At 39.7% G+C, this 24168-nt stretch overlaps 1 protein-coding gene across 1 annotated transcript; it reads right to left on the bottom strand.

The window, feature by feature from the left end:
* Nucleotides 1–927: 927 nt before the first annotated feature.
* dstyk (dual serine/threonine and tyrosine protein kinase) lies at nucleotides 928–22866 on the bottom strand. Its single transcript, XM_041033541.1, has 14 exons — nucleotides 21677–22866; nucleotides 19707–20116; nucleotides 12572–13078; nucleotides 12193–12388; nucleotides 8321–8559; nucleotides 7865–7948; nucleotides 7596–7772; nucleotides 5095–5224; nucleotides 4352–4508; nucleotides 3640–3772; nucleotides 3392–3505; nucleotides 2727–2841; nucleotides 2395–2529; nucleotides 928–1248 (listed from the first exon to the last, which is right to left on the bottom strand). Exons 1-14 carry the CDS (start codon nucleotides 21873–21875, stop codon nucleotides 1061–1063), a joined length of 2784 nt encoding a protein of 927 aa, XP_040889475.1. The 5' UTR covers nucleotides 21876–22866; the 3' UTR covers nucleotides 928–1060.
* Nucleotides 22867–24168: the final 1302 nt, after the last annotated feature.

The following is a 24168-nucleotide window of genomic DNA, read 5'->3' as shown; positions in this document are numbered from 1 at the left end:
TAATCAGCTAGTCCTTGAATGTAAGAAAATTTGATAACTTGATAAATAAGTTTCAGCTTAGATATTATAGAAGAAAAATGCACTTACACAGTAGAAGAAGAGGCTTCAAACACTTCATCTTTGCCATCACACGTACGTAGAGACACAGGGACTGAATAAAATCCAGTGTTCATATGCTCATTTGCTGGTTTTTTACAAAGTACACAGAATTTCTTAAAATGTGTGATACACAGAACTTTGATTCCCTACTTCATAAGCGTCGAACCCCACAAAGGGTTAAAAGACGATTAACGATATAGGAAAGCAGAGAGACAAATTGTTTTTTTTTTCCACTTTATTCTAATATTTGCTGCTTTTCCACTTACGAATTACTGGGGGAAAAAATCTTATCTGTTCAGACCACTAAAACTTACTTAGATAAAACAAGGGAGAAAGAAATCACTCACTGGTTGAACTGGTACCAGTGAGCATGTGCAACCAGTGAAGAAGAGCTGCAAGCAGACTCCACTTTGTTTCAAGATGTCGCCGATTTACAGAATTCTATTAAACTTTCTTACCTCAAAATCTGTGGCAATAACCCAACAATAGCTTATATCATTTGTTGTAACAGATCATTTTATTTAAAAAAAAAGACGTATTTGTATAGATGCAGAAATGTTCAGTTTAAATACAGTCTAAAATTAATCTTTTATATATTTATATTTTTTCCATAATACTGGGAACGGACTACTTTTTAAAACAATCTGTATCTAGTTACAATTCTATGACCAAGTAGCAATTAGCATGGCAGCTACAAGAAAAGCATACTGTAGAGTTTGTATACAAATACACACTGCACAAACAATAAAACACACATATTTGCAAACTTCTGGTTTGTATCAGCTCCCCATAAATAATGTAAATCTAACAACTGTGAACAAGGAGGACTTTTTTTTTTTTTTTTTTTTTTACTGGTCACCTGTTCTTCAGAAGTTCTCCGTTCAGCTCTTCATAAATACAACAAAAATACTTTTCTGATCAGAATCCTTATCACACGTGTGTTAGTTTGTCTGGAGTGTTTTCAGTTTGAGTCCTCGAGGCTGCTGCTTTTCTGTTCGGAGCCGCAGTTGCAGAGCCGGACCATGATGCTTTGCAGGCTGGGCTCCACAATGCCGAGCAGGGGCCTCTGGGAAGGGTCCCCGTTCCAGCAGGCCTCCATCAGCTGCCAGCACTCCTCGTCAAAACTAGGCAGCCGCTCTGGTCTGGCACCTGGAGACGACGGGGACACAAGTGAGTTGACAGCAGAGAAATACGTACAGAATGAAAATAACATCATAAACAACACTGTGTCCCCAGATAGTGAACATCAAGGCTGTCATTTTGTAGACAGGCATGTTTTCTCAGGTAAGGTAAGGTAAGGTGTCTCATTTGTCAAACTCATTGTGACTGAAAACCGAAACTGGTTTGTTCAGTTCAAACAGACTGGTGAGTTTCCACGTTTACTTCAGTTCATTCAGGGCTGATGTGAAAGTTGTCGAACAAATTCCTGTAAAAATCTGGAAACCACCTCTAAGTGGACTTTGGTACAGTTTGTTTGCGGCATGAAGGTAAAACGACCAACTACAGGATTTCATAATAGCAGAAGTGTGATTTTAAACTGAATTCTGAATCCTGTGGCCATGAAGTGTCAGGGAAGCAACCTTATAAGTGATCTATATACATTAAGAAATGTACACTTGTTTATTATTTACACTTAAACTAAGTGTTAAACTAAAACTGACACAGTGCAATACAATAGCTCTGCAACAAAACCTGCCTTCATGAAGGTTACAATGTTCACTTTTTGTTTAAACTGTCCTAGAGATTCAACTTTGTGATCATTTTGGCTGTGGTCTGTGGTGCTGTTGAATATGTCATCATAAGTGATTTTTCCACATTAACCAGTTAATGAAAAGCAGTTAAATCTGCAGTGTGGAGTGCCTCTGTCCTGCTCTGTGTACTTCAGTATTTCCTCATTAACTGTAATATTTCATTATCAGCTGCCTCCTTTTCATTCTATTACTGCTAATTACATTTGTTATTATTCATTACATAAGGGACAAGTTGCAGTCTTGACTAATGCTTATTATAATTAGTTATTTCCTCATGAATCTGTGAAACCGGAGAATATATATGATCACATTAGAATCATAAAAGTATCACTGGAGCTTGATTTCCCCTGTGGGTCCATTTAACACTGATGATGCAGGATGAATTTGTGCCATGTCGTGTTTAAAGCTTTTGTTTGTTTGCCTCTGTGAACACGAACCAGACCAGAACTAAAAAGGCAATACTCAAATGTGTGCAGTGTACCTTCTTTTTTTTCTTGGTCTGGCTCAAACCACAGATGTGAATTCGACCTCATGAGTTGTTTACCTTTTTTAACATTGTTCCAGAGCTGGTCCTTGCTGGAGCATTTCTCAAAGGCTTCTGGGAGTTTTACCGAACCGGTGCAGAGGTACCAGAAAAGGATCCCAAAGGCATACACATCAACAGAGTTGTCATACTTTCCTGTCAGGAGAAGAGGAAACCTTAAAAACACTGACAAAAGATTCCTGCGTGGTCAGGTTTACCTTTGACATAAGATGTAAGGACAGATACCTAAAGGTCATGTAACAGGATCGTCCTCTTAAGTAAATAAAGAAAGCTGCTTTTTCAAACAGCCTCATGGTGGAATTATCAGCAGTGCAGCTGCTCAGTGATCATACCTGTAAACAGCTCAGGAGCCATGTGGATGGGAGTTCCTACAATGCTGCCAGACATCATGGCCTCTGGTTTACAGAAGCCAAGGTCAGTGATCTTTGCACGATTCTGTTTGTCCAACTAGAAGAAAGGAAAGAGTGGAAAATTTGTTTGGTCAGGTAGAAAAGGAAAAAGAGGAATATTGGTTTGGACAGGAGAGTTAAAGGTGGGAGAGCTAACGGTGGCAGTTTTCATTGTCTTTAACGGAGAAAGTGAAAACCATTTCAATGACACTGAACACAGTTATTTGATGAGTACAGCGTTTACAGTGGTTTTATCTGTCAGATTATGAAAAATATGTGACATTATTTCATATAAATTTTCCTCCAAGATACAAAATGTACATTGTTTTGTTTGTACAACAAAAGATTGATGATTGAAAGATTTTATTGTTAAGGATGTGGGCATGGGAAGTTAGCATGTTAATTTTTTCATGTTCATCTCAGCTGACTGAATCTTAACAAAAGTGCTGGAGCAAAACAGTAATCTACAAACAATTAATTAATTTTTATACCATAAAGCTTATTAGTTTATTTGAAAGTTGTTACAAATTCACAAAAATATGCAAATAAAAACTTCCACAGTCATAGACTCTGTACATGTGCTGAACTGGCTGTTGGTCAGAACTTACCAGAACATTTTTTAGCTTTATGTCTCTGTGCAGGAGACCCTGACTGTGCAGGAAGCGGATGCCCTCCACAACATCCAGTGCAATCTGAAGTCTCTCCTTCAGAGATAAACCCGCCTGGCACAGGTGAACCGGGGACGACACATTAAGGCAGAGAGAAGATAAAGGGAGGACAGAGTGAGAGATGGAATATTATAATACTTTACCAATAAATTACATCTCATTTTCTATTCCCTGGATTATCAAGTCACCTTCAAGCCTGTGTAGAGGTCTCTGTGCAGGCGCTCCATGATGAGCAGCACAGCGATGCTGGAGCCGCCTCCGTAGGTGTGATCAATCACCGAGCCGTGCAGGTCGACGAGCCGCTCATGCTTGGGCAGGGACCTGAAGGAACACACCCGTAAAGGGAGAAGGGAGGACAACAAAATATTTCAGTCACATGATCATAAAGTATTCACTTGTTATTATGTGGAAACCATACAACATCAATCTTGTTTGTCCACATTGAGGTATAGAGCAGCTTTACAAAGTCCTGCATTCCTCACCTTTATGACAGCTGGAGCAGACGAGTATTAATAAGTCACTGTCACTTCCACCAGCATGTTGGCGTGCGCTGCTCAGAACAGCCTCAAGGCTTTAACAGTCAAAACTTTTTTTTTTTTTATAAAGTGAGTGGAGTTTGAACTTAAGGCATCTGTCATATCCTATGAATAGAGTTATCCTCTTGGTAATTGCAGTTTCTTCTAAACCTGCTTGAGCCATTTGAAATTTCCTGTGCTCACCTGAGTGCCAGTAAAATGCACCGCAAACTCTGATGAGCGCAGAGCTTTACACCTGCAGCAGTTTGGTGTAAAAGAATTAAAATGACTTTGAGAACAGAATTGATGCTGAGGTCAAACCAAATCTGTCATTACATGTGAGATTTTTTTTGGTTTTTTTTTACACTCACTCTTTCCAACTTACCTTGTGTAGTGAAACTCTAAAGCCAGGTCGTTCCAGTGTTTATCATCAGGCGGTACCACAGACTTTAAGGCACATGGGTTGTGTCCTCCCCAGCTGTCGCACAAGTACACAACTCCGTATTGGCCGCGACCCAACTCTCGACCAAGCTTTGGCTTGCCTGCAAGGAAAGAAATTACTTTTTTTTTTTTTTACCTCAAAGAAAAAAAAAGTCTGAACACTGGTTACAGAGTTAAAAAAGGTTGTATTTCTAGCTTCTCTTGAGCATTAGTTTGATGAGGTTTAATAATGTGAGTCTCTCAATTTCCTAAATTAAACTTTCCTAAAGTCTCCCTCTGTTTAAAAATGTGCTCTGCTTATTGCAGCATTTATCACAAAGGCTGCTTTTAAATTCACCTGCTGAAGGGGAAGGTTTCCCTGTGCTCACCTTGAACCTAAGCTTAAGTGATTAACAGTGAAGTAGGAGACCTCTTGGTAACAGTAAATAAACTGTAAATATAAATAAACTGTAATAAACTGTTTGAAATAAACAACGTGCATCTTTCTAATATCTGTATTTTTTAAGGAGGAGAATGAGTAGATGTAATTTTCAGATACACATACCAGACACACATTAACATTCAAAGCAGAGTATTTTTAAATGTCTTAAACAAATTAAAAAAAAAAAAACAACATACACATTACTGCAGACTGTGAGTGTAGTTTTATCTGTGAGTGTTTAAACAGAGGGTTTAGTGGTGACTCACCATGCAGCAGCACATCCCTGAGGGAGCGACTCTCCAAAGACAAGCGGGCGAGCCGAGGGGCATGGTCCTTCCTCACACGCAGCCACAGGTCCTCAGTGCGCTCCAGACGGCCTGTGTGCCCTTCCTCCAGCTACAAGCACCAACACATGACATCTTATGGTTTGCATTAAGAACTGTGAACAGCTACTACTAAATGACTGGTCTTATTTGTTAACAGTTATTCTATTTTTCAATATGACGTGTAACCGTTACACCAGTCTCTACTGTGCTTTATTATGTCAATAGCCCTTTTTTTGCAGAGCAGAGGTCGCCATACTTTCGAAGGCTGAGATTTTATTTTTTAAATGTGTCTGTGTGGCTCCGTCTTTTTCTTGAAAATGCCCACTTAAGCTTAAGATCCCAAGCATATTGTTGACACATACTTTCATAAATTATTTAGTCCATGGTCTTTGATAAAAACTCTTTTCTTCACATGCATGGACTCACTTAAGTGGACATTTTCAAGACATAGATGGAACCACACTAACAACAGTTAAAGCCCTCCAGGCTCCATAGCTTCAACTACATTAACTAACATGTACAGGTAGCTCATACACTTTAGCCAATCAGAAGAAAGAGCTGACAGCAGCCACTATTGGTCCCAGCATTAAGCATTGTGCACAGAAACTACTGAGCTGCTTATCCTTAGCAAATCACATACAGGGAAATGTGAATGATGTACAAATACTTCTCTGTTGTACAAATGGCTCTCACGGCATATTTTTGAATCAGATCTTGTTACCTCTAATTTTGTCCTCTCTTCTTTAAACTACATCATTAAAAGCACAGGCCAGCTGCCTTGACCTCTGTGGCCATGTCATCATTTGTAAAGACTGTTTAATGATCAGTTCTGAGCCATTTCAGAGTTGCTCCTTAAAAACCCCAGAAAACCTTCCGTGCTACGAGTACAGCGAACCATTACTCTTTTAAGTGATTAGCCAATCGTCAGAAAATAAAATCTGCAACTATTTTAATGATTTTTCAATGTAAAAAAAAAAAAGCCAAACGATGGTTTCAGCTTCTCCGTTGTGATATTTCTGATGTTTTTCTTTACCTTACATATTATTAATTGAATATATGACTAACAATTAATCAATTATTTGGGAAAATAATCATCAGATTACTCAATAATAACAATATTAACATCACATTGTCACAACTTGGGGGCTCATGTTGTGATCACAGTCAAAGTGCTAACTGTTTTTGTCTTGTATTCTTTACAGGACAGAAAAAGGACCTTTTATATTCCCATGTGACAAGGAAGGCTTTATATTCCTCTGATAATAATAATCCATACTTTGCGTTTACTGCACACTTTACATTTGTAATCACATTCACCTCCTTCATATCATACTGCATACTGACGTAGCAGAGTTTGCATCTCTATTATCCATAGACGCTCTGTTTCCAACGAGAATAATGCTATTAGGATTATGTTATCAGACTTGTTTTCACTGCACTCAATAAGTCACTCAGTCTGTTAAATAACTAAATTAAAATAGGATATTTCCGTCCATCAAAAGCCCTGAGCTTAAAAACCATGGCTCATCATCACCTCCACTAAAAGATTGTCACTATTAATCAGTGCATTTGTGCAACTGAATTAAAACTTAAGAGTTAGTGAGCATGAAAATGTATGCTGTGATGTGATCCACACTGTCTGTCATATGATGATTATCATCAGAGCAATTTAACTAATTGCAGGGACTTTATGGAGGGAGTCGCAGCCATTTGCACACTGGGCCATAAAATTGGCAAACAACTCAAGTGAAGAGGAATGAATTGAACTGAACCATGAGCTGTGGAGGGCCTGAGTGAGAGCCAATGAAAGCTGAAACTAAAGATATTACACATGGTGAAACTGTCGTACACTGTAAGCGTTTGCGTAAAAGACCGTTTAGAAAAACATAAAGAAATTACCACTGACACAAAATCATTCATGTGAGTCAGCAGGGAATCGATAACATGCTCAATCACATCAGTCACAAAGCAGTAAATTCCCTGAGGACGTTCTCTACAGCTCCTATACACTGCTTGACTGATTAATGTGTCTGAGAACAAAACCAAGCTACAACACAACAATTAATGCTAATGTGCTAATGCTATGCGAATTAGCCGTCTCACACTCTGTCACCTGGAAGGAAGTCACCACCATTTCCACTCTACTGAACTGGAAAAAACATTTCTGTATAGTTATGTCTTACAAGTCATGTCTTGCCACTTTTCAGACAGTCTACCCTTTTAAAAAGGTTTTAAATGTCTTGTTCTCTCCTCCCCATCATTAAGACCTACAGTATCTCTCACTGTCTGTTGCAGGTCCACTCAAAGTACAGGTGTAGGCGGCTAGGTTTTATTGTCATGGATGAGTATGTTAAGGGGAAAATTGAAATTGCTTCTTACATTACTAAAAATAAAAATAAATAAAAGAATAAACAAGAGCAAAGAAGAGAGAGTAAGTCAACCTGACGCAGAGATGCTGCAAAGGCCTCATGAGAACTGTTGAGGCGAGTTCTGAACTGGGAGCAGATGCTTCGGGCCAGTTTGGCAGCACTGAGGCTTTCTATGGCATCCTGGGCCACTTTCCGCTTCCACTCTGGAGTGATGGCAGGAGGGTTCACAAATGTTATCCGGTGGATTATCTAGGAGCAAGACACAGGATAAACATCCCTTCAGACGTCACCATGCAGCGTGCATTTTTAAACTCCTACAGCTGAATTTCTGAGACACTGACCTGTTTGATTTGCTCCCAGACAAGTCGTGTGACGGAGGATCCTGAGTGAAAGGTGACCTCCACGTGATAGGCAGCATTTAATAACTGTGACAGATGAGGGGAAAAAAACCCCTAAATGTTAAGATACCAGTAAATGCTGTTTATTGGTCAAAAGGCCTCTGACACTGAAACTAAATGGAGCTCACAGAGGCTAAAATGCCACTCTACTGTAAAGCCTGTTTTCAGGTTAACCTTTTCAAGTTATTTGTTCCACTAATAAGTGTCTCTCTGACCCTGTGTTGAACCCCTTGTTTTTGTTTGCTCTTCTACAATACCTCTGTTAGTTCACACTACAGTTTAAACGGTTAAATGTACAATAGAGAGAGAACAGAGCTGATGAGTCATCTGAAATATTCAATACGTTGTTAACTCGAATTCTAGCCCCCAAATTTTCCCTGTACACAAATTACGGCCCACCTGTTTGAGGTGATTGGAAGTGATATTGTGGACAGAAGAATCAATGGTCGACTTCTCCAGACTGTTGAGGCATCGCTCCAGAGTCCCTACGAAGCTCTCCCTCAGATAGTCCACAGAGCTGATCAGCTTATTGGCCACAGCCTGATTCAAACGGACGACTATCAGCTCCTGGATTTGGTGGATGCAAGACTTGATCTCCTTTGATGTAACAGGCTCTCCGTTAGTTGTTACAATGATGTCTGCAAATAAAAAGAAAATAGTTTGCTGTTAATATGCGTGACAGCAGCAGTTTGTTGTTAATATGTAGCTAATTGTATGTATATGGTATGTGTATGGTATGTAGCTAATTAGTAAACAGAAATCCTGATAAATGTCTATGGTCAGATACTCATATGAGACAGTCACTTGATGTTGAACATAACGTGCTGACGAGGCGAGAACAAAGCACCACTTCACAACCAGAGCATTTGTAATCTATCATGTTATGACTGCATGACGGTTGTGTACTCAACCACCTGTATCCTGTCCCCTGGTTGGGGTTGGGTTTAGTTTGTCTTGGTATGCAGCCAAAGATCATTGGGATTTTTAAATAAAAAGCACCTCTCACACACGTAAATCACCATATAGTACCAGTACAAAGAAAGACAATAGTAATTGCTGCTATGCTGAACATTTGTTTACTTGAAGATATAGGGACCACACACTGCAGCTAAGCACTTCTCAAGCATATGGCGTAGTGGAAATTTCCCACTTACAAAAAAAATACAGAAATGTCTCATATTATATTGATCACTAAATACTTGTACTGCTAAAACATACTTAGATGTCAAATTAAATTTTGTTTTAATTCAGTGTCTCAGGAAATGTGTAATGTAAATTCCTCACTTTCACCAATTCTTACCCCAAATAATGGAAATCCACAACAAAAGTGAAATATGCATTTTACATTGGAGATTCTTTATGTGAACTGAGGGCCTAAAGGACACAGGATATATGCTGTACAGGTTGTAAAGCCCCTTGAGGCAGATTTGTGATAGTGACCTATGATAAAGTATGAAATAAAAATGTCTTGTACCTGGAGTTTTAGACCTTTATTATTGTTTTTGAGCTCTAGGATTTAATCATGGATATAAAGAATGAGGGACTTAATTTCAAATATTTTCAGAAGAAGGAAATGTATTCCACATGTTTGTTAAACCTCAGGGATACACACGGACATATTGGTGAAAAACTGAAAATAAGAAGAAACTTTGTTTACAAAGAAATCTTCAGGGCACCTTGAATTTGTAAAGTCAGAGCTGGTTTCACATTGCCAGAATTCTGTCCACAGTTTGTTTGCACTGTGCCAGTGAAGGGGAAAAGTCTGTTTCAACACAATGCTATTGTGGTAAGGGTTAAAAAAATGCACATGGCTAGACTGACTCGATTTTACAAGCTGATTCTAGAAAGTGGCCAAAGGTTAAAACACTTGTTTTGGACATTACTCAGTAGACTTCACCATATAGCCCAGTAAACCTGCTTCTTGAAGCACGCTCAGTAGGGGAGACGGGGGGGGGGGGGGGGGGGGGGGGGCCTCAGTGAATGGAAGTGAAATAATATTACATTGGTTATTACATTAGTTATCAAAAAGAGATCACATAGAATAGTGTAAATGTGATTTGGATAAAGAGATACAGTAGTTCAGGGAAATGTTACTGTTTTTCCCACAGTCAGAAGCTAATAAATACCTTAGTACAGACCTTTTATATTGTATTTGATGTTGTCTAAAGTTATGTCAAACAGCAGTATGAGTATCTTGCCTCAGTCGTTGAGTTTCTATGTGATCAAATAGCATAATTTTGATCCTGCGGGCATCCACGAATTAAGCTAAACTAAGCAAGTAAACTAAAGGCGTGGGGTGATGCCTATTTTCCGAGATTTGTCTGAGGGGAGGCCCACAGTCTCAGACTCTGAAAACCCCTGTCATAAATCTAAGATAAAACAAATCAAATGAAAATGATCTGAATAGGCTGCAGCCTGGGTACCACGAGTGAGCCATCTTCTTTAATAGACACATAATAAAGAGGGAACCCTTTGTTATTAACTTGAAGATCTGAGAGAAAAATAAATAAGGCGCATGTGCGGTCATTGTTGAGTGATCAAATGTGAAACCACAGAATCAAAGTTACTGGGGCCTATCACAGCAAATCACATTTACCATTTCAAATTTAAAATATGTAACTGGGGAATATGCTTCCAAATTCATAAACAATACATCCTTTTTACAGAAAAATTCTTCGGTTATTTTTTTTTTAAATCACAAATCTGTGTCCCAGTTTGAATTGTTCCTCTACACTCTAAGATGCCACGTAAAACTACAGATCATCTTGCAGTGGCTTATCGCCTATTCAATATGCCTAGCTGATCATTTGACTAGGCATACTGAATGTGCAGTTCACCCGTTTCACTACACATCTCTCATGTTGTTTGCTCCAATGCACCATACACACTGATCTGGCAAGAGAGATAAAAAGCGGGGCAAGGAGGGGCTGAGCGAATCAATGTGCTGCCCACAGCTCTACAATGAAATAAAGTTTTACACATTTGAAAAGTAGGCAAAACTCAATATGTGCTGGTTAACGCAGACCGTCACAAACAAATCAATATATGTGAAACTATAGGAAGTGTAAAGATTTTCGGTTCATTATGAAACTGTGGCAGGCTGCGACAGTCAAGGTAATTTATGTGAAACAGTGATCTGTAGAACTGCTATCACTCTATAAAACACGGGGCTAATTTAAGACAAATATCAACATTTGCATGCTATGCTAACACTTTTTGGGGAAAAAAGGATAAAATTTTGCAATGACATCTTCAAAATGTGACTGTGACTTTTGTCTGAAGAGAAAATAAACTTATTCTAAGTAAAGTCAGGTCACTTCTGAACCGAATCCGAACCTGCTGCCACAAATTACTTTGTGATCATAAACACTGAAGCCTTTTCACAACAAACAAGTGAAATTATACATTTAATGAATCACGGCTTGTCAGCTCTTCCCAACTCTACCACTACCCCTCTAAGTGTGATGAGCATGGCAAAAATTATTTTCTTATTTCTAAGGAGCCTGACAGCAGCAGATACAACACCACAGAAAATCATTAATCACCATCTCTGCTGACCACACTCCACACAATTACAACACAGCATGCGATCCACTAACTACTGATGATGTCAAAACATGTTCTGTAGGATATCAGTTTGAATCATAAGCTTGCAAATAAATCAGTAATTTACTAGCTTGTAAATATCATGTCATAACAAATAAAAGAGGAAATGAAATTGGATGTACACAGAGAGTACAGAGAGTGGGTTTCTGGTTGAGGAAATGTACAGAATAACAATCATTTTGTGCTTAACAGATCTTTAAGTGATATTTTCTCAAAGCATTCTTTTGTTGCCCAGTAAAACATGAATTTTACTTCCATAATTCTGCTTTTGCAGCTTTTAGTTAACATCAGCCTGGACTTTATTTAATGAGATCAGAGTTATTGTTTTGATACAAACTTGATCAGACTTTAAAGTCCTCATTTTCCTCACCCCCCCCCCCCGACACACTCATCTTCTTAAAGCTCTTGTAAAAAAAAAAAAAAATAATAATAATAATTTTCCAAGTCTGCCATTATCAAATAATGGCTCTGTTCTATTCACACATGCTCTAATCAAATAATTGAAGTCTTTATCAAAACGAGTTAAAAATTAATGGACAAATGTATTTATTTTACATACACCAACTCTGTTATATCATGTAATTTTTATGCGGTTCACCTCTCATGATGTGACAAAGACTGAGAATTTTACTTGTGGCATTTTTCCAGCGTGTTTATTCACTAACCTGTAAACTCCAGGTTGGCAGCGTCCTCCAGCAACTGCTCTTTCATGCTGCTGAGCGTCTCCACAATCATCTCCTTCATCTCTTCCTGTTTGCGGTTAGCGATGGCCATAAGGGAGGTGAACAGTTCACCCTCTTTCTCACGGGTGTACTCCAGCCTGCGGGGTGTTATCTGCAGGTCCCTCTGCATGTCAAAGGCCTGCAGGGAAGTGGAGCAGAAAGGACAAAGGTCTTTTGGTGATTTTTCTGGGGGGTGCTGGGTCACAGAAGACAGAGATCAAGCAGTTCATGCAGTGGTAGTAACAACTGTCACATGAGTATGAAACAGTGAAACATTCACAGACATAGGGATGAACAGTGCTGGGAGGCATCACTCTCTGACCTGGTTGATGAAAAGATCCAGACAGCGACAGTGTAGCCCGTTAAGCAGGTTGGCAGCCTCAACCTGCTGGTTTTGAAGCACTTGGCGAGAAAAAGGCACCAGCAACCGATGCAGTCTTTCAAAAGCCTCACCCAGGATGCTCTGGGGCTTGGCACCTGGGGTGGGCACCTGTGTAGGTGCGCCGCAAGAGCAGTTTCCTGTAGGGCTACTGAGGAAACCGAGGGCCAGCAGCTGCTTATGAAGGGCGCTCTTCTCCTTCTCTTTTTCCTTCTCTGCACGGTGGCCGGGTTCTGGGGAGGCTGTTGGCGTGGTGTTAGGCATACGAACAAAACAGATGGGAAAAGGGAGCAGCTCTTTGACCTTCCAGAGATCAGCCACCTGCTCTGTGCTTAGGGAGTCCTGGTTGATAGCATAGAGGATGATGGGGATCACGCTGCGAGTACAGTCTTCTAGGGCCTCTTCTATAGGCTGGACACTCGGACAAGGCACCACCATGACCTTTGCTTCCTAAGGATAAACCATAAAAAACCCACAAAAAGCTTACTTTTATTCTAAGCAAACTGGTTAATATACAAGCAATTATTTAGAAACGTGGTTCCTTAAAAAGGACCAGTTCACCCAAATCAAACAAAAACATTTTCATATTTATTCCTAGTGAAATCTAGCCATGTAGACACAACAAGGAGGGTACCAGTGGATTTATTTCACAGTGCTTTGCTGAGATATCTGCCACTGAATCAAAAATAACAGAGTTGTGTGCAATTTAAAACAGTTGTATTTTTTAACAACAGTGGATAAGATGACTGTGTAATCTGAAACTGTTTACTGTTTTGGTTCACTCTCATCACCATCATTTTGGGCCACAGAAGTTGACTGATCCAGCAGAAAAGGTCAGATAAACCTGCGGTACACTACCAGCTCAGAGCCAAAGAGCTATCAACTAGCTAATACATAAAGTGAAACATTTAGCGGCTAAAAAGCCACATAAAGAAAAAAAAAAGAGTGAATATTGGTACTTGTACTCATTAAGTGGCCACAAATGGTAATGTGTCTCTGTGACTGCTGTCTGGCTGTGTAAACAGGCAACTGTTTACCAACACCATACTTGTACATACATCATACATACATAGCTTATGAGTAAAAAAAATAATAAAAAAATAATACATTTTATACATATATATTATGTGATCAGTAATCTTTTCATAACAATCAATAGAAATTATCAAAAAGTTTACTTTTCTACATGTCTAATATGTTTTGTGCAATTTAGATCAAATGACCTGTTAAAGTCCTCACATAAAATGCAGATTAAATGCAGATTATAATTCCTGTTATATAAAGTGTTCGGGCAAACACAGCACAGTTTTCAAACCAATTTATGCCAGAAGATGTTTAAAGGGATTCTACTGCAGAAGGAAGAAAAAAAACACATCCACACACATCACATGCTCCTTCTATTTCTGAACACATAATGGCACATAAATATTTGTGGTGGTCTTGGGAATGTCTGTGACAGGGCACAAAAATGACAGAAGTAAAAAGCTTTGCTTAACCATTTATAAATAACCATTAGCAAAAATAAACTCACAGAAAGCTTGAGAGAGGGACCATGAAGGGAGGGGGGGGGGGGGGGGGGGGGCAGCCAGAGAAAAGAGGCAGAAATGACCAACGGCCACACAAAGGAGACAGTCAGTCCTGTCTCCAAGAAACAAGAGCGGAGCCCATCTGAGCAGTCTCTTTGGAACAAAGATAGCCTGCAAACATTTGTTCACAACCAAATCAAAATCAATACAATGTCTGAATAGCCTTAATGCAGCCCGTTTTCAACAACAACTCTTCAAGAGAATGTCTGTGGGCTATTTTGAAGTTACTATTTTGTTTTTCATACAGTACCAGTCAAAAGTTTGGACACACCTTCTCATTCAATGGTTTTTCTTTATTTTTATTACTTTCTACAGTGTAGATTCATACTGAAGACATTGAAACTACGAAGGAACACATATGGAATTATGTAGTTAACAAGAAAGTGTTAACCCAACCAGAATATGCTTAATATCTTAGATTCTTCGAGGTAGCCACCTTTTGCTTTGATGACAGCTATGAACACTCTTGGCACTCTCTCAGTTTCATGAGGCAGTCACCTGGAATGGTTTTCCAACAGTCTTGAAGGAGTTCCCAGAGGTGCTGAGCACTTGTTGGCCGTTTTGCCTTCACTCTGCGATGCAACTCATCCCAAACCATGACAATTGGGTTTAGGTCAGGTGATTGTGGAGGCTAGGTCATCTGATGTAGCACTCCATCACTCTCCTTCTTGGTCAAATAGCCCTTGGGGTCATTGTCCTATTGAGAAACAAATGATGGTCCAACTAAGCACAAACCAGATAGGATGGCATGTTGCTGCAGAATGCTGTGGTAGCCATGCTGGTTAAGTGTGCCTTGAATTTTGAATAAATCACCAACGGTGTCAGCAGCAAAGCAACCCCCAAACCATCACCACCTCCTCAAGGTGGGAACCACACATGTAGAAACCATCCGCTCACCTTTTCTGTGTCTCACAAAGACACAGTGGATGGAACCAAAAACCTCACAATTGGACTCATCAGACCATAGTAGATTTCCACTGGTCTAATGTCCATTCCTTGTGTTTCTTGGCCCAAACAATTCTCTTTTTCTTGTTGTTCTTCCTCTGTAGTAGTTTCTTTGCAGCAATTTGACCATGAAGGCCTGATTCACGCAGTCTCCTCTGAACAGTTGATGTCAAGATGTGTCTGCTACTTGAACTGAAGCATTTATGTGGGCTCTAATCTGAGGTGTTGTTAATTTGCGGTTTCTGAGGCTGGTAACTCTGATGAACTTATCCTCTGCAGCAGAGGTAACTCTTGGTCTTCCTTTCCTGGGACGGTCCTCATGAGAGCCAGTTTCATCATAGCGTTGGTTTTTGTATGGTTTTTATGACTGCACTTGAGGATACATTCAAAGTTCTTGAAATGTTCCGGACTGACTGACCTTCAGGTCTTAAAATAATGGACTGTCAGTTCTCTTTACTTAGCTGAGTGGTTCTTACCATAATATGGATTATAACAGTAGTCAAATAGGGCTGTTAACTGTGTACCAACCCTACTTCTGCAAAACACAACTAACTAACTGTTTCAAAGACATTAAGAAGGCAATAAATTCAACAAATTAACTATTGACAAAGATAAGATAAGATAAGATAAGATAAGATAGACTTTATTCATCCCACAACGGGGAAATTCAATTGTTGTCCTGTTCATTGAAAACCATTCCAGGTGACTATCTCATAAAACTGATTGAGAGAATGCCAAGAGTGTGCAAAGCTGTCCTCAAAGCAAAAAGTGGCTACTTAAAATATAAAACATATTCTGGTTGGTTTAAGACTTTTTTGTTAACTACATAATTCCATATGTGTTCCTTCATAGTTTTGATATCTTCAGTATGAATCTGCAATGTAAAAAGTAATAAAAATAAAGAAAAAACACTGAATGAGAAGGTGTGTCCAAACTTTTGACTGGTACTGTATGTCTTGAAAAAGTGCCAGAATCGCCTGACCCAGTTCTACAAAGTAACACGGTCAAGACAAATGGCCGTTTAAGGAATTAGAAATTTCTTCTATTAGCACATTTTAAGGGTAGCTGCTAAAATCACGGCTCTTTGTTAACAAGCAGACTCTCTTATGTGAGTTCGTGGAGCTCTGGCAATGAACAGAACAGAATATGTACCTCAAAAGACTTTTAGAAACATGGCAATAGGTTAGGGCCCTTTATGTCCTCGTGGTTCCTGTGTGGTTAAGTTGAAGTGGGTAAAGTGATGAAGAGAAGCTAATTAGCAAGTTGGTTCTCATCTGCTGGCCTCTAAAGCAGGGTGCTGTGATTATGGCAGGAGTGTGTGAATACCACAGTGAGCAGAGAGATTCTGTGCCTTCATTTACTCCCACCTAAGCATGTTAATCTCCTATTCATTCAGCAGAAAACTTGAGAATAGCAGCATTAGATTGTGACAAAACTGTGTTTACAGCTTGGCTGATGAAAATTAATAGACTCACAACTGAATTCACAAAAAAAAGTTATAACTTAAGTTGTAGATTAATTTTCCTTTAACATGAGAAAAAAAGTATCTTCAAAACAAAATGGAAGATCACATTGTAGCTATTATTAAAGTGCGCATTGTTACAGATAATAACTCAACTATTAAAAGTGTCTGAGGTCCTCTCAAATGTTATAAACCTTTTGACCCAAATAAGTGACTTCAGATCAGTGGTTTTTAGCCACATGTGAACATGAACAGGAGTGTAAAATAACTCTTTGCTTCCACTTCCACCTTTGATTTTTAAGACTTTTGCTTTTAGGTGTTCTTCCTATTCTTCTTTTATTTAATAATACCCCAGTACATCTTAAACCAACCTAATGTTTGTTTAAAAAATAATAACAAACACCCATGAAGAGAATGATGCACAATCCATACCAGCTATGTATTAAAATACAGAAACGCTAATTAAATTAAACTCTTGACTTGACATCTAATTGCTGTGATTTTATCCCAGACTCATTATATTTAATATGTAACACATTTATGTGCATGAGAGTAAACATTGGTTTAAAAAAAGTATATTAGTCTTTTTTTTTTTTCTATTCGAGCAGCTCACCCATAATCCCAATTTAGGCTGTTAGAAAGCTACAAAGCAAAAAAGTTTTTTGTGACAACATGGACAACCAGTGTCCCAGAATCCAGTTCATTTCATGTAACCATGGCAACTTCATCACAGCAAATGGTTTGGGATTTTTTGTACATGACCTAGTCATGTGAATCGCACCAGACCAGCAGCATTACGTAAGGGGGCTGGGCGGGTGGGTGAGAGCTAGGCCTAGTTTCTGGAGCTGTGTGATGCTCGCTAAGGGGCCTTAGTCTAAAGGATTAGAGACCAATTTCCGCGTGTGACACATGATCGGGAATGACTACAGTCCTAGCACCATGCTAAATCAATTCACTCCCACAAGATACTGAGATTTTCAGGTCGCATTGGCTGAAGACCAGGATGACTGAACCACTGCGTCCAATAAGTCTTGCTATTTCCACCTAACTTCAACAGGAACCTGTGAGTCTGTTTTTAAGCAATGCTTAAAACCTAAATAAGTGAAAAGTGACTGAAAAAGAATAAATTCCTGAACATTGGCACAAATCAGGTAAAGTAAAACACTGACGAACACAGGAAATAATCTGCTCTGCTCAGTAATCTGTTTGTGAGCTAAGCCATGTGTGAATGCAAAGGCTGCTTCAAGCTTGAGACAATAATGAGGAAAAAAATTAGTCCATCTTTTCTTTTGTCCAGGGTTACAAGAGGAAATACCACCATACGAAACATAAACAAACAGTTAGGGCTGGGCCACATGACTGAAAACAGTCTCATAAATAAAGGCCTGTTTTTTCATTTTGTTGTCCACTACACCACAACTTGATTTACACATGCAAAATCAGATACTGTTTTTTACAAATGGAAAAAAACTAACTCAAAATTCCTTAAAGAGACACTTGTTTCCACACAGTGTCTTTTTAACTGTTCCAAAGCTGTATTAAAGGTCCCATATCATGAGTTTCAACTGTGGTTTTTGTTTTTTTCTTATAAACTCATAAAGGGAAAAATAAAACCTGTGAAAATATGAAGTCACTTACTACTTTACTACATTCAACTGGCTCCCCAATCCCCCCAACTTTACAAGCTAGTGAGTATTTGATCTGGAAACTGGATAAAAACCAATAGGCAGTCGGCTGCTGAGTTGTCTGTTGGGTGGTAAAACATTGGGAACAAACTTGTGTTGGTAACTGTAAGTTAAAGAAAACGTTTTGTTATCGATTGTGTTGAGAAGAGTGGACTTTGCCATTTGAGCTGACTTGACAGTTTTAGGTACTAGTGACACTAGTCCTTTAGTGGCAATGTGCAGGCTAATGGCTAACAATGAACTAGCGGAGTGAGTGAGTAGGCAAGCAAGCCTCTGGGAGCTGCGATGTGGCCGCTGTCAGGGTGGATAGAGGCGTACTGATTGGAGAAGAGTTGGGTGAGCACTAAAAATTTGAATGTAGCTGTACATGTGGATTAGGATCCACATTTTGTGTCTTACCAACCCTGCAGCCATGTTCACCATAGCCTACCACCAAATGTGACCCCAGGTCGCCTTGTGAGTTGATTTATACTTAGCCAATCGGAATATTTGCTGGTGAATAGTGGGTGGTTACTTCTGCCTAGCAATAAAATCTGACTGTGTGCGGCTGGTACCAAAAGAGGCCCTCAGAAAAGTGGAGGGAAATCAACACTATTTCTTTTTTTGTTGTTGTTGTTAACACCATTATATACGTGTTGAATACACATACATAAACAGAACAAATATAACCATTAGTGTTAAAACATGGGACCTTTAAGACAGAAAAACATTAGAATTTTACATTCTCATATAATCACAATATGAATTTTCTCACAGATGGCTGTAATGTCAAGTAATCTATTCTTACACAGATATATTCAAACAAAATGGGGGACCATACACAGGCTTAAGCTTCAACTGTATTTCCCTCACCAAGTAAACAAATGTGCAAACATTCTCATCATGACATCAATACTGTAATTGCTTTAATACAAGGGTGGTTGTCTGCATGTCCAAAAATCTAAAAATAATTTACAATATTGAGTCTTAGAACAGATACGTTTTTTAATAGCAGATTAATCTGCTTATTTCCAGAGACTGGCACCATGGTTGCTGTATATCTTATATTTGAACTGGAAAACAAACTACAAAGATGCTGATGATACCAACATCTGGCGTCACCAACCTAATTTTGTTTTCTGCAAAGGGGCTACACCCATTTTTCATCCAAACTTCTGCCTCGTCTCAACTTCATTTTACATCTTCTTCCAAAAATAACACAGTGAGCAACATGGTCACACCACACAGCCCTAGACACTCTCGGGTAAGAGTGTCAAATCTTATGAAATGAAAAAGTAATGGAAGTGAGGACCAAAACAACATGCAGTAAACGGCTGCATGTCAGCTCCTTATTTAAACCATGGTGGGACATGATATTGAGAGAGTAGATTCTAGAGGGTCACACTGTATTTAAGGCCTACCTGTAGCAGTGGGTGATGCAGGGTAATCTCCAGCTCTGCCAGCCTGTGCGCTGGGTCCTCACATTCTTCATGGATCTCCAGATCCTCCCGGGGCACCGTATCCCAGCGGCCACAGTTAGCCGCCAATTGGTGTACCAGCTCATATTGGCCAGGCAGAGCCAAACTTAGCCGTGTCTGTCTCCCGTGGGTGAAACACAGCTTCCGCCTCTTGCAGACAGTGCCCTGGACTCCTTCACAAGCCTCGCCGGCCTCAGGGCCCAGCGGCAACAGCCTCTCCCCCAGAAGGCAGTTAAGCAGCTGGTAGCGGGCAGCACAGTCCTGGCCCAGTACCAGGATGTACGGGGCAGCACCCACTGTGTTGCGCAGGAACTCTTCCTCATGGCTAGGGAAAGAGATGCAGCTGAGCTGGCCTGGGGTGCAGACAGAACAAAAGGAAGTACATGGTGTTAAGATGTGGGCTGAGGACAGAACTTGGTTGTCTAAAACTCACTCCTGGGGATTAATGAGCTTCTTAGGAACTCTTGGTCAGCACTGTAAACAGAGATAGGGTACTGAATGACACATTATCCTTTGTATCTGAATGTCATTCCCAGAATATAGAGTAGACCACTGTTCTACTGTAGAGATATAAAAATATTTTAAATTTGATATCATTCCTTAAGCTATTATTTCTTGATCTAGCTCTAAGATGTGGAGCACACAGAAGGATCAATTCAACCTTATTTCGAGGGGTATCAGACATAATCCTCAGTGATGCTGAGTCACAGCCTAAAACAGTTATATAACAAAGAGAAGTGAGAGCCGCAGTGGCCTACTTTATATACCAATGCATTTTGTTCTAACATACATGTGGTTTCACTGTAACTCTAATCTAGCATTCCTCTACTAGTATTCACCTCTTGACCTAACGTGACGCATTAAAAGCCTATTGTTTCAGACCAACCTGTGCTGAGCATTTGACTGCATGACCTCTGTGCAGTAGATAGACTATGCTAAACACACAGTCATAGCAGGCAGTGCTTAATCTATACAAAAACTACTGATTAAACCCTATTGTTTGGTCCTACTGCATCATGTGATGTGCATTTCTGTCCAGATAAGTACATGTAACCAAGACATTAGCAAGATGAATCTAGTTAGCAGGTGAAGACGTACATTTGGCTTTGCCCATGAAAGGCAGCATTATAGTCCCATTTTTCTGTTTTTTATGACTAATCTTCAGCTTAACATTGTTCATTCAACACTGAGAAAAATGATTTTGACCTCCTCTGTGTGCAGGACACCAGCTCTGATCAAGTCAGCCACTCCTGTGGATGTGGCGCACTACAGGAATTTATCGACATGCCATCCCTGCTGCACATTTAATCAATGTTTCATAGAAATAAGCATTTGAATCATATGGTGAAAAAAGCTCACAGTGCTCATGAAATGCTGGGGTATAGGAGGCAGTGTTAAATCTTTTACAAAACATTCTTGATCTGGGGTTATTGTAATGGAGAAATGTGATCCAGTAGTATAAAATGAGAGGGGAAGGGGTATGATCATTTCAAAGTTGGACTCAATGCAATCTAAGAGTAAAAGTAAACCTATTTACTGAAACACAGACATACACACACACACACACACACACAATGGTAAAATTAATGCAAAAACAAGAATGGGTGCCTGATATCCCTCAGCCAGCTGCAGTGCAGAAATCTTAGCATATTTGGTGCACTTAGTCTGCTCATGCTTTTGAAAGGGGGCTTAATCTCTTTAGTTTTCCCTAACCCTAATTAATGCATTTTTCTCAGTCTACGTGTTGGTGGAGAAATCACTTGGCAGTGGCATCTCGTTAGATTTCCTTGGACTTTCTTTTTGTTTTACTAGAGGATACACAAGTACATCATAGCTGTGGGTCTGACTTGTCTTTCGGGTGTCCTCAACACTGCGTGTGTTCAGATGTTGATGCTGCATATGTCCAAACTTACCTGCCTCCAGAGAAGCTGAATCCGAGCTCATGGTTGATGCACAAGCATTGCTGTAATTCTGCCTTATTTCCCGGAAAAATGCGTTAGTTTCTTTCAGGTTCTTCTTCAGTTGTATGGAGTGCTTGTTGTAGCTGTTAAATATCCTCGTCAGCTCCCGAGCTAAAGGAGTCGTTTTCTGTTGTTGCACATTTCCCTCCATGGTCAACAGGTTGTTGTGATTTACAGGGTTAGGCTCACTCAAACTGAACGTCTTAGCTGAAAGGCTCAAATCAGTCCTGTTATCGCACCTTTTTCTTTGCGGGCTAGTTAGTTAATAGTCATGTTTGTCCACACACCTGTTAGGCTGTACTAAACAATTCACGACCTGTAGTCCGTTTTAACATATCATTAACATTAGTGTGTTAGTGCTGGACAGACAACAGTCCCTGTAGTCTCTTGTGTCAGTGAATAAGGGCTAGGCATTTGGCTTTTGTTGTTGTGGTGCACAGCTAGCTAGCTTAAAGTAGTGCCTCAATTGCAAGACAACTTAAATGTTGCTGATTTGTAACAGTTAGCTATCAAAGCTCCGCTTCTCCAGCATCTTGTGTTTGCTACCGTTTCTCGTTAGTACCGACGGTCTCACTGTTTGCAAACTGAGGAGTGTGTTAAAAAAACAAACAAAAACAAAGATACCAACTAACGCGTTGACGACTGACTTAATGTGCTAAGTAATCTGTGTTTTGCGACCTAGCTGCGGGTCCAGATAACATTAGCGCTGCTAGCCAGTTGGCATCTCCGGTCTGTCCTCGCCTTGGCCTGGCACGACACACATAGCCTTTTAAGTTTACACCGACAGTCCAGGGCACCGCTTCACAGCCATGCAGGTCCTTGTAAAAAAAAAAAAAGGAGTGGGACTTTGACAGCAGCCTCCTAATAACAACGGCCTAAGCGCGACAAAAACACGTCGCTGTTTCCCTGTTGCGGTTCCGCGAGGCAAGATCTTCCTAAACTGGCTCGGGCCCGGAGAAGCCAGCGGACAACTTCCACCCCGAGGAGAGCGACGGCAACACCGCTTAATGAAGCTGGCTGTGTTGCTCTTTATCCGAGGGCGAAGATGAAGAGGATAGTCGGTGGTGGTGCAGGGCGAGGTGTGTCCGAACGAAATCACATAGCTGAGACCAAGCAATCAAATCACTGCAAAACAGAACGTTGACCAGCCCAAAGTTAGGCAGAGGAAAGGGCGGAGTAACTGGGGCCGCACTGTAATCTGGGAAATGTAGGATTATTCATACAGTGGGCACCTCGACAGCTACTGTATGTAGCATGTGGATGTTGGCTATAGGCGATCACCTTGTGGTTGATGAGTCTCAGTAAGAGTGTTTAGTTGACTGATCAATTAGACGACTGACAGAAATTTCACTGGCAAATATTTAGATAATATATTAATTGTTTAAGTATTAAAAAAATTAAGTGGATAATGGAAGCCCATTTTTGCCAGGAAAAGAATGGAAATAAACGAGATGTTAGGATGACAACAATAGAAATACTCATGGTTGGGTCAAGTAAATTGTAAGATAATTGCAATTTATGCGACAGAATAAAATCAAAATTACGAAATCCTGTGTCCAAAGTTTATCGAGTATATCATTAATATTGACTTGTTGTGTGATCTATTACTAGATCAGATTAGATCAACTTTATTGTTGTTGCACACAGAAGACACCAGTACAATCAAATGCACTTCAGTAAGGAAACAGAAACAGTAACAAAAACAGAAACAGAAACAAAACATAGAAAGTTAAAGAGGCACACAGAAAGCTTGTGTTACAAACCTAGTGAGTGATGTTTGAAAGATGTAGGTATTTACTAGGCAGGGAGAATGATGCCACTTAGTGGCATTATGGGAAATGCAAACTTCACCGTTTGGAACTTGGCACTTTCCAGGGACTAAAAGTAAAGATCCCAATTAAACTCAAGGGCATAAAAATGCTAGTATCATTCATATACTTGAATTACTTACTAGTTCCCTTAAATTACTTTAATCCCTTTATTGATGGTTACATACACCATCATCAGCATGTGAATGTAGTTGCTGTGGCTATTTCAGGCTCAAAGAAGACTAAGCATATCTTGTTTTCTGTTTTTTCCTCAGACTAATCTCATACATCTTGATTTTATGTACGGTCAACATGTTTGAATATAGGTTAAACCTCCAGGCAAACATTTGTTCAGTTAAAAGATTTCATAGTGATCTTGACACAGAAACAGAGATCACTTCGTTACTAATGAGCCCCCTCTTCTGGCAGACACACCGAATTACATAAACATGTTAAATAAGCTGTCAATGGCTGGCCTAACTGGCCTACAGTCAAGAACAGTGTATGTGCTTTGATTTCATAAATGTAAAATATTTGACATGAAGTGACTAATTGTTTTTGATGTATAATGTTACTATCAGTCAGTGAGACTGATCAGTATTTATGTATGGTGTTTTTATTCAGTTATTTTTCTCA

Source organism: Toxotes jaculatrix, chromosome 3 (assembly GCF_017976425.1).
Source record: "Toxotes jaculatrix isolate fToxJac2 chromosome 3, fToxJac2.pri, whole genome shotgun sequence".
Lineage (NCBI taxonomy): Eukaryota > Metazoa > Chordata > Actinopteri > Toxotidae > Toxotes > Toxotes jaculatrix.
The sequence above is the reverse complement of the archived record's forward strand: the minus strand, read 5'-3'. Positions and strand labels throughout refer to the sequence as shown.

Bases quoted from the DNA above. Each gene is read 5' to 3' on its own strand.
- dstyk (XM_041033541.1), bottom strand. From the start codon at position 21,875: ATGGAGGGAAATGTGCAACAACAGAAAACGACTCCTTTAGCTCGGGAG. The intron at 8,560-12,192 runs GTTAGTGAATAA...TTTTATTTGCAG, and splicing joins TGCCAACCTGGAGTTTACAG to ACATCATTGTAACAACTAAC. The intron at 1,249-2,394 runs GTAAACAACTCA...CGTCGTCTCCAG, and splicing joins CTGGAACAATGTTAAAAAAG to GTGCCAGACCAGAGCGGCTG.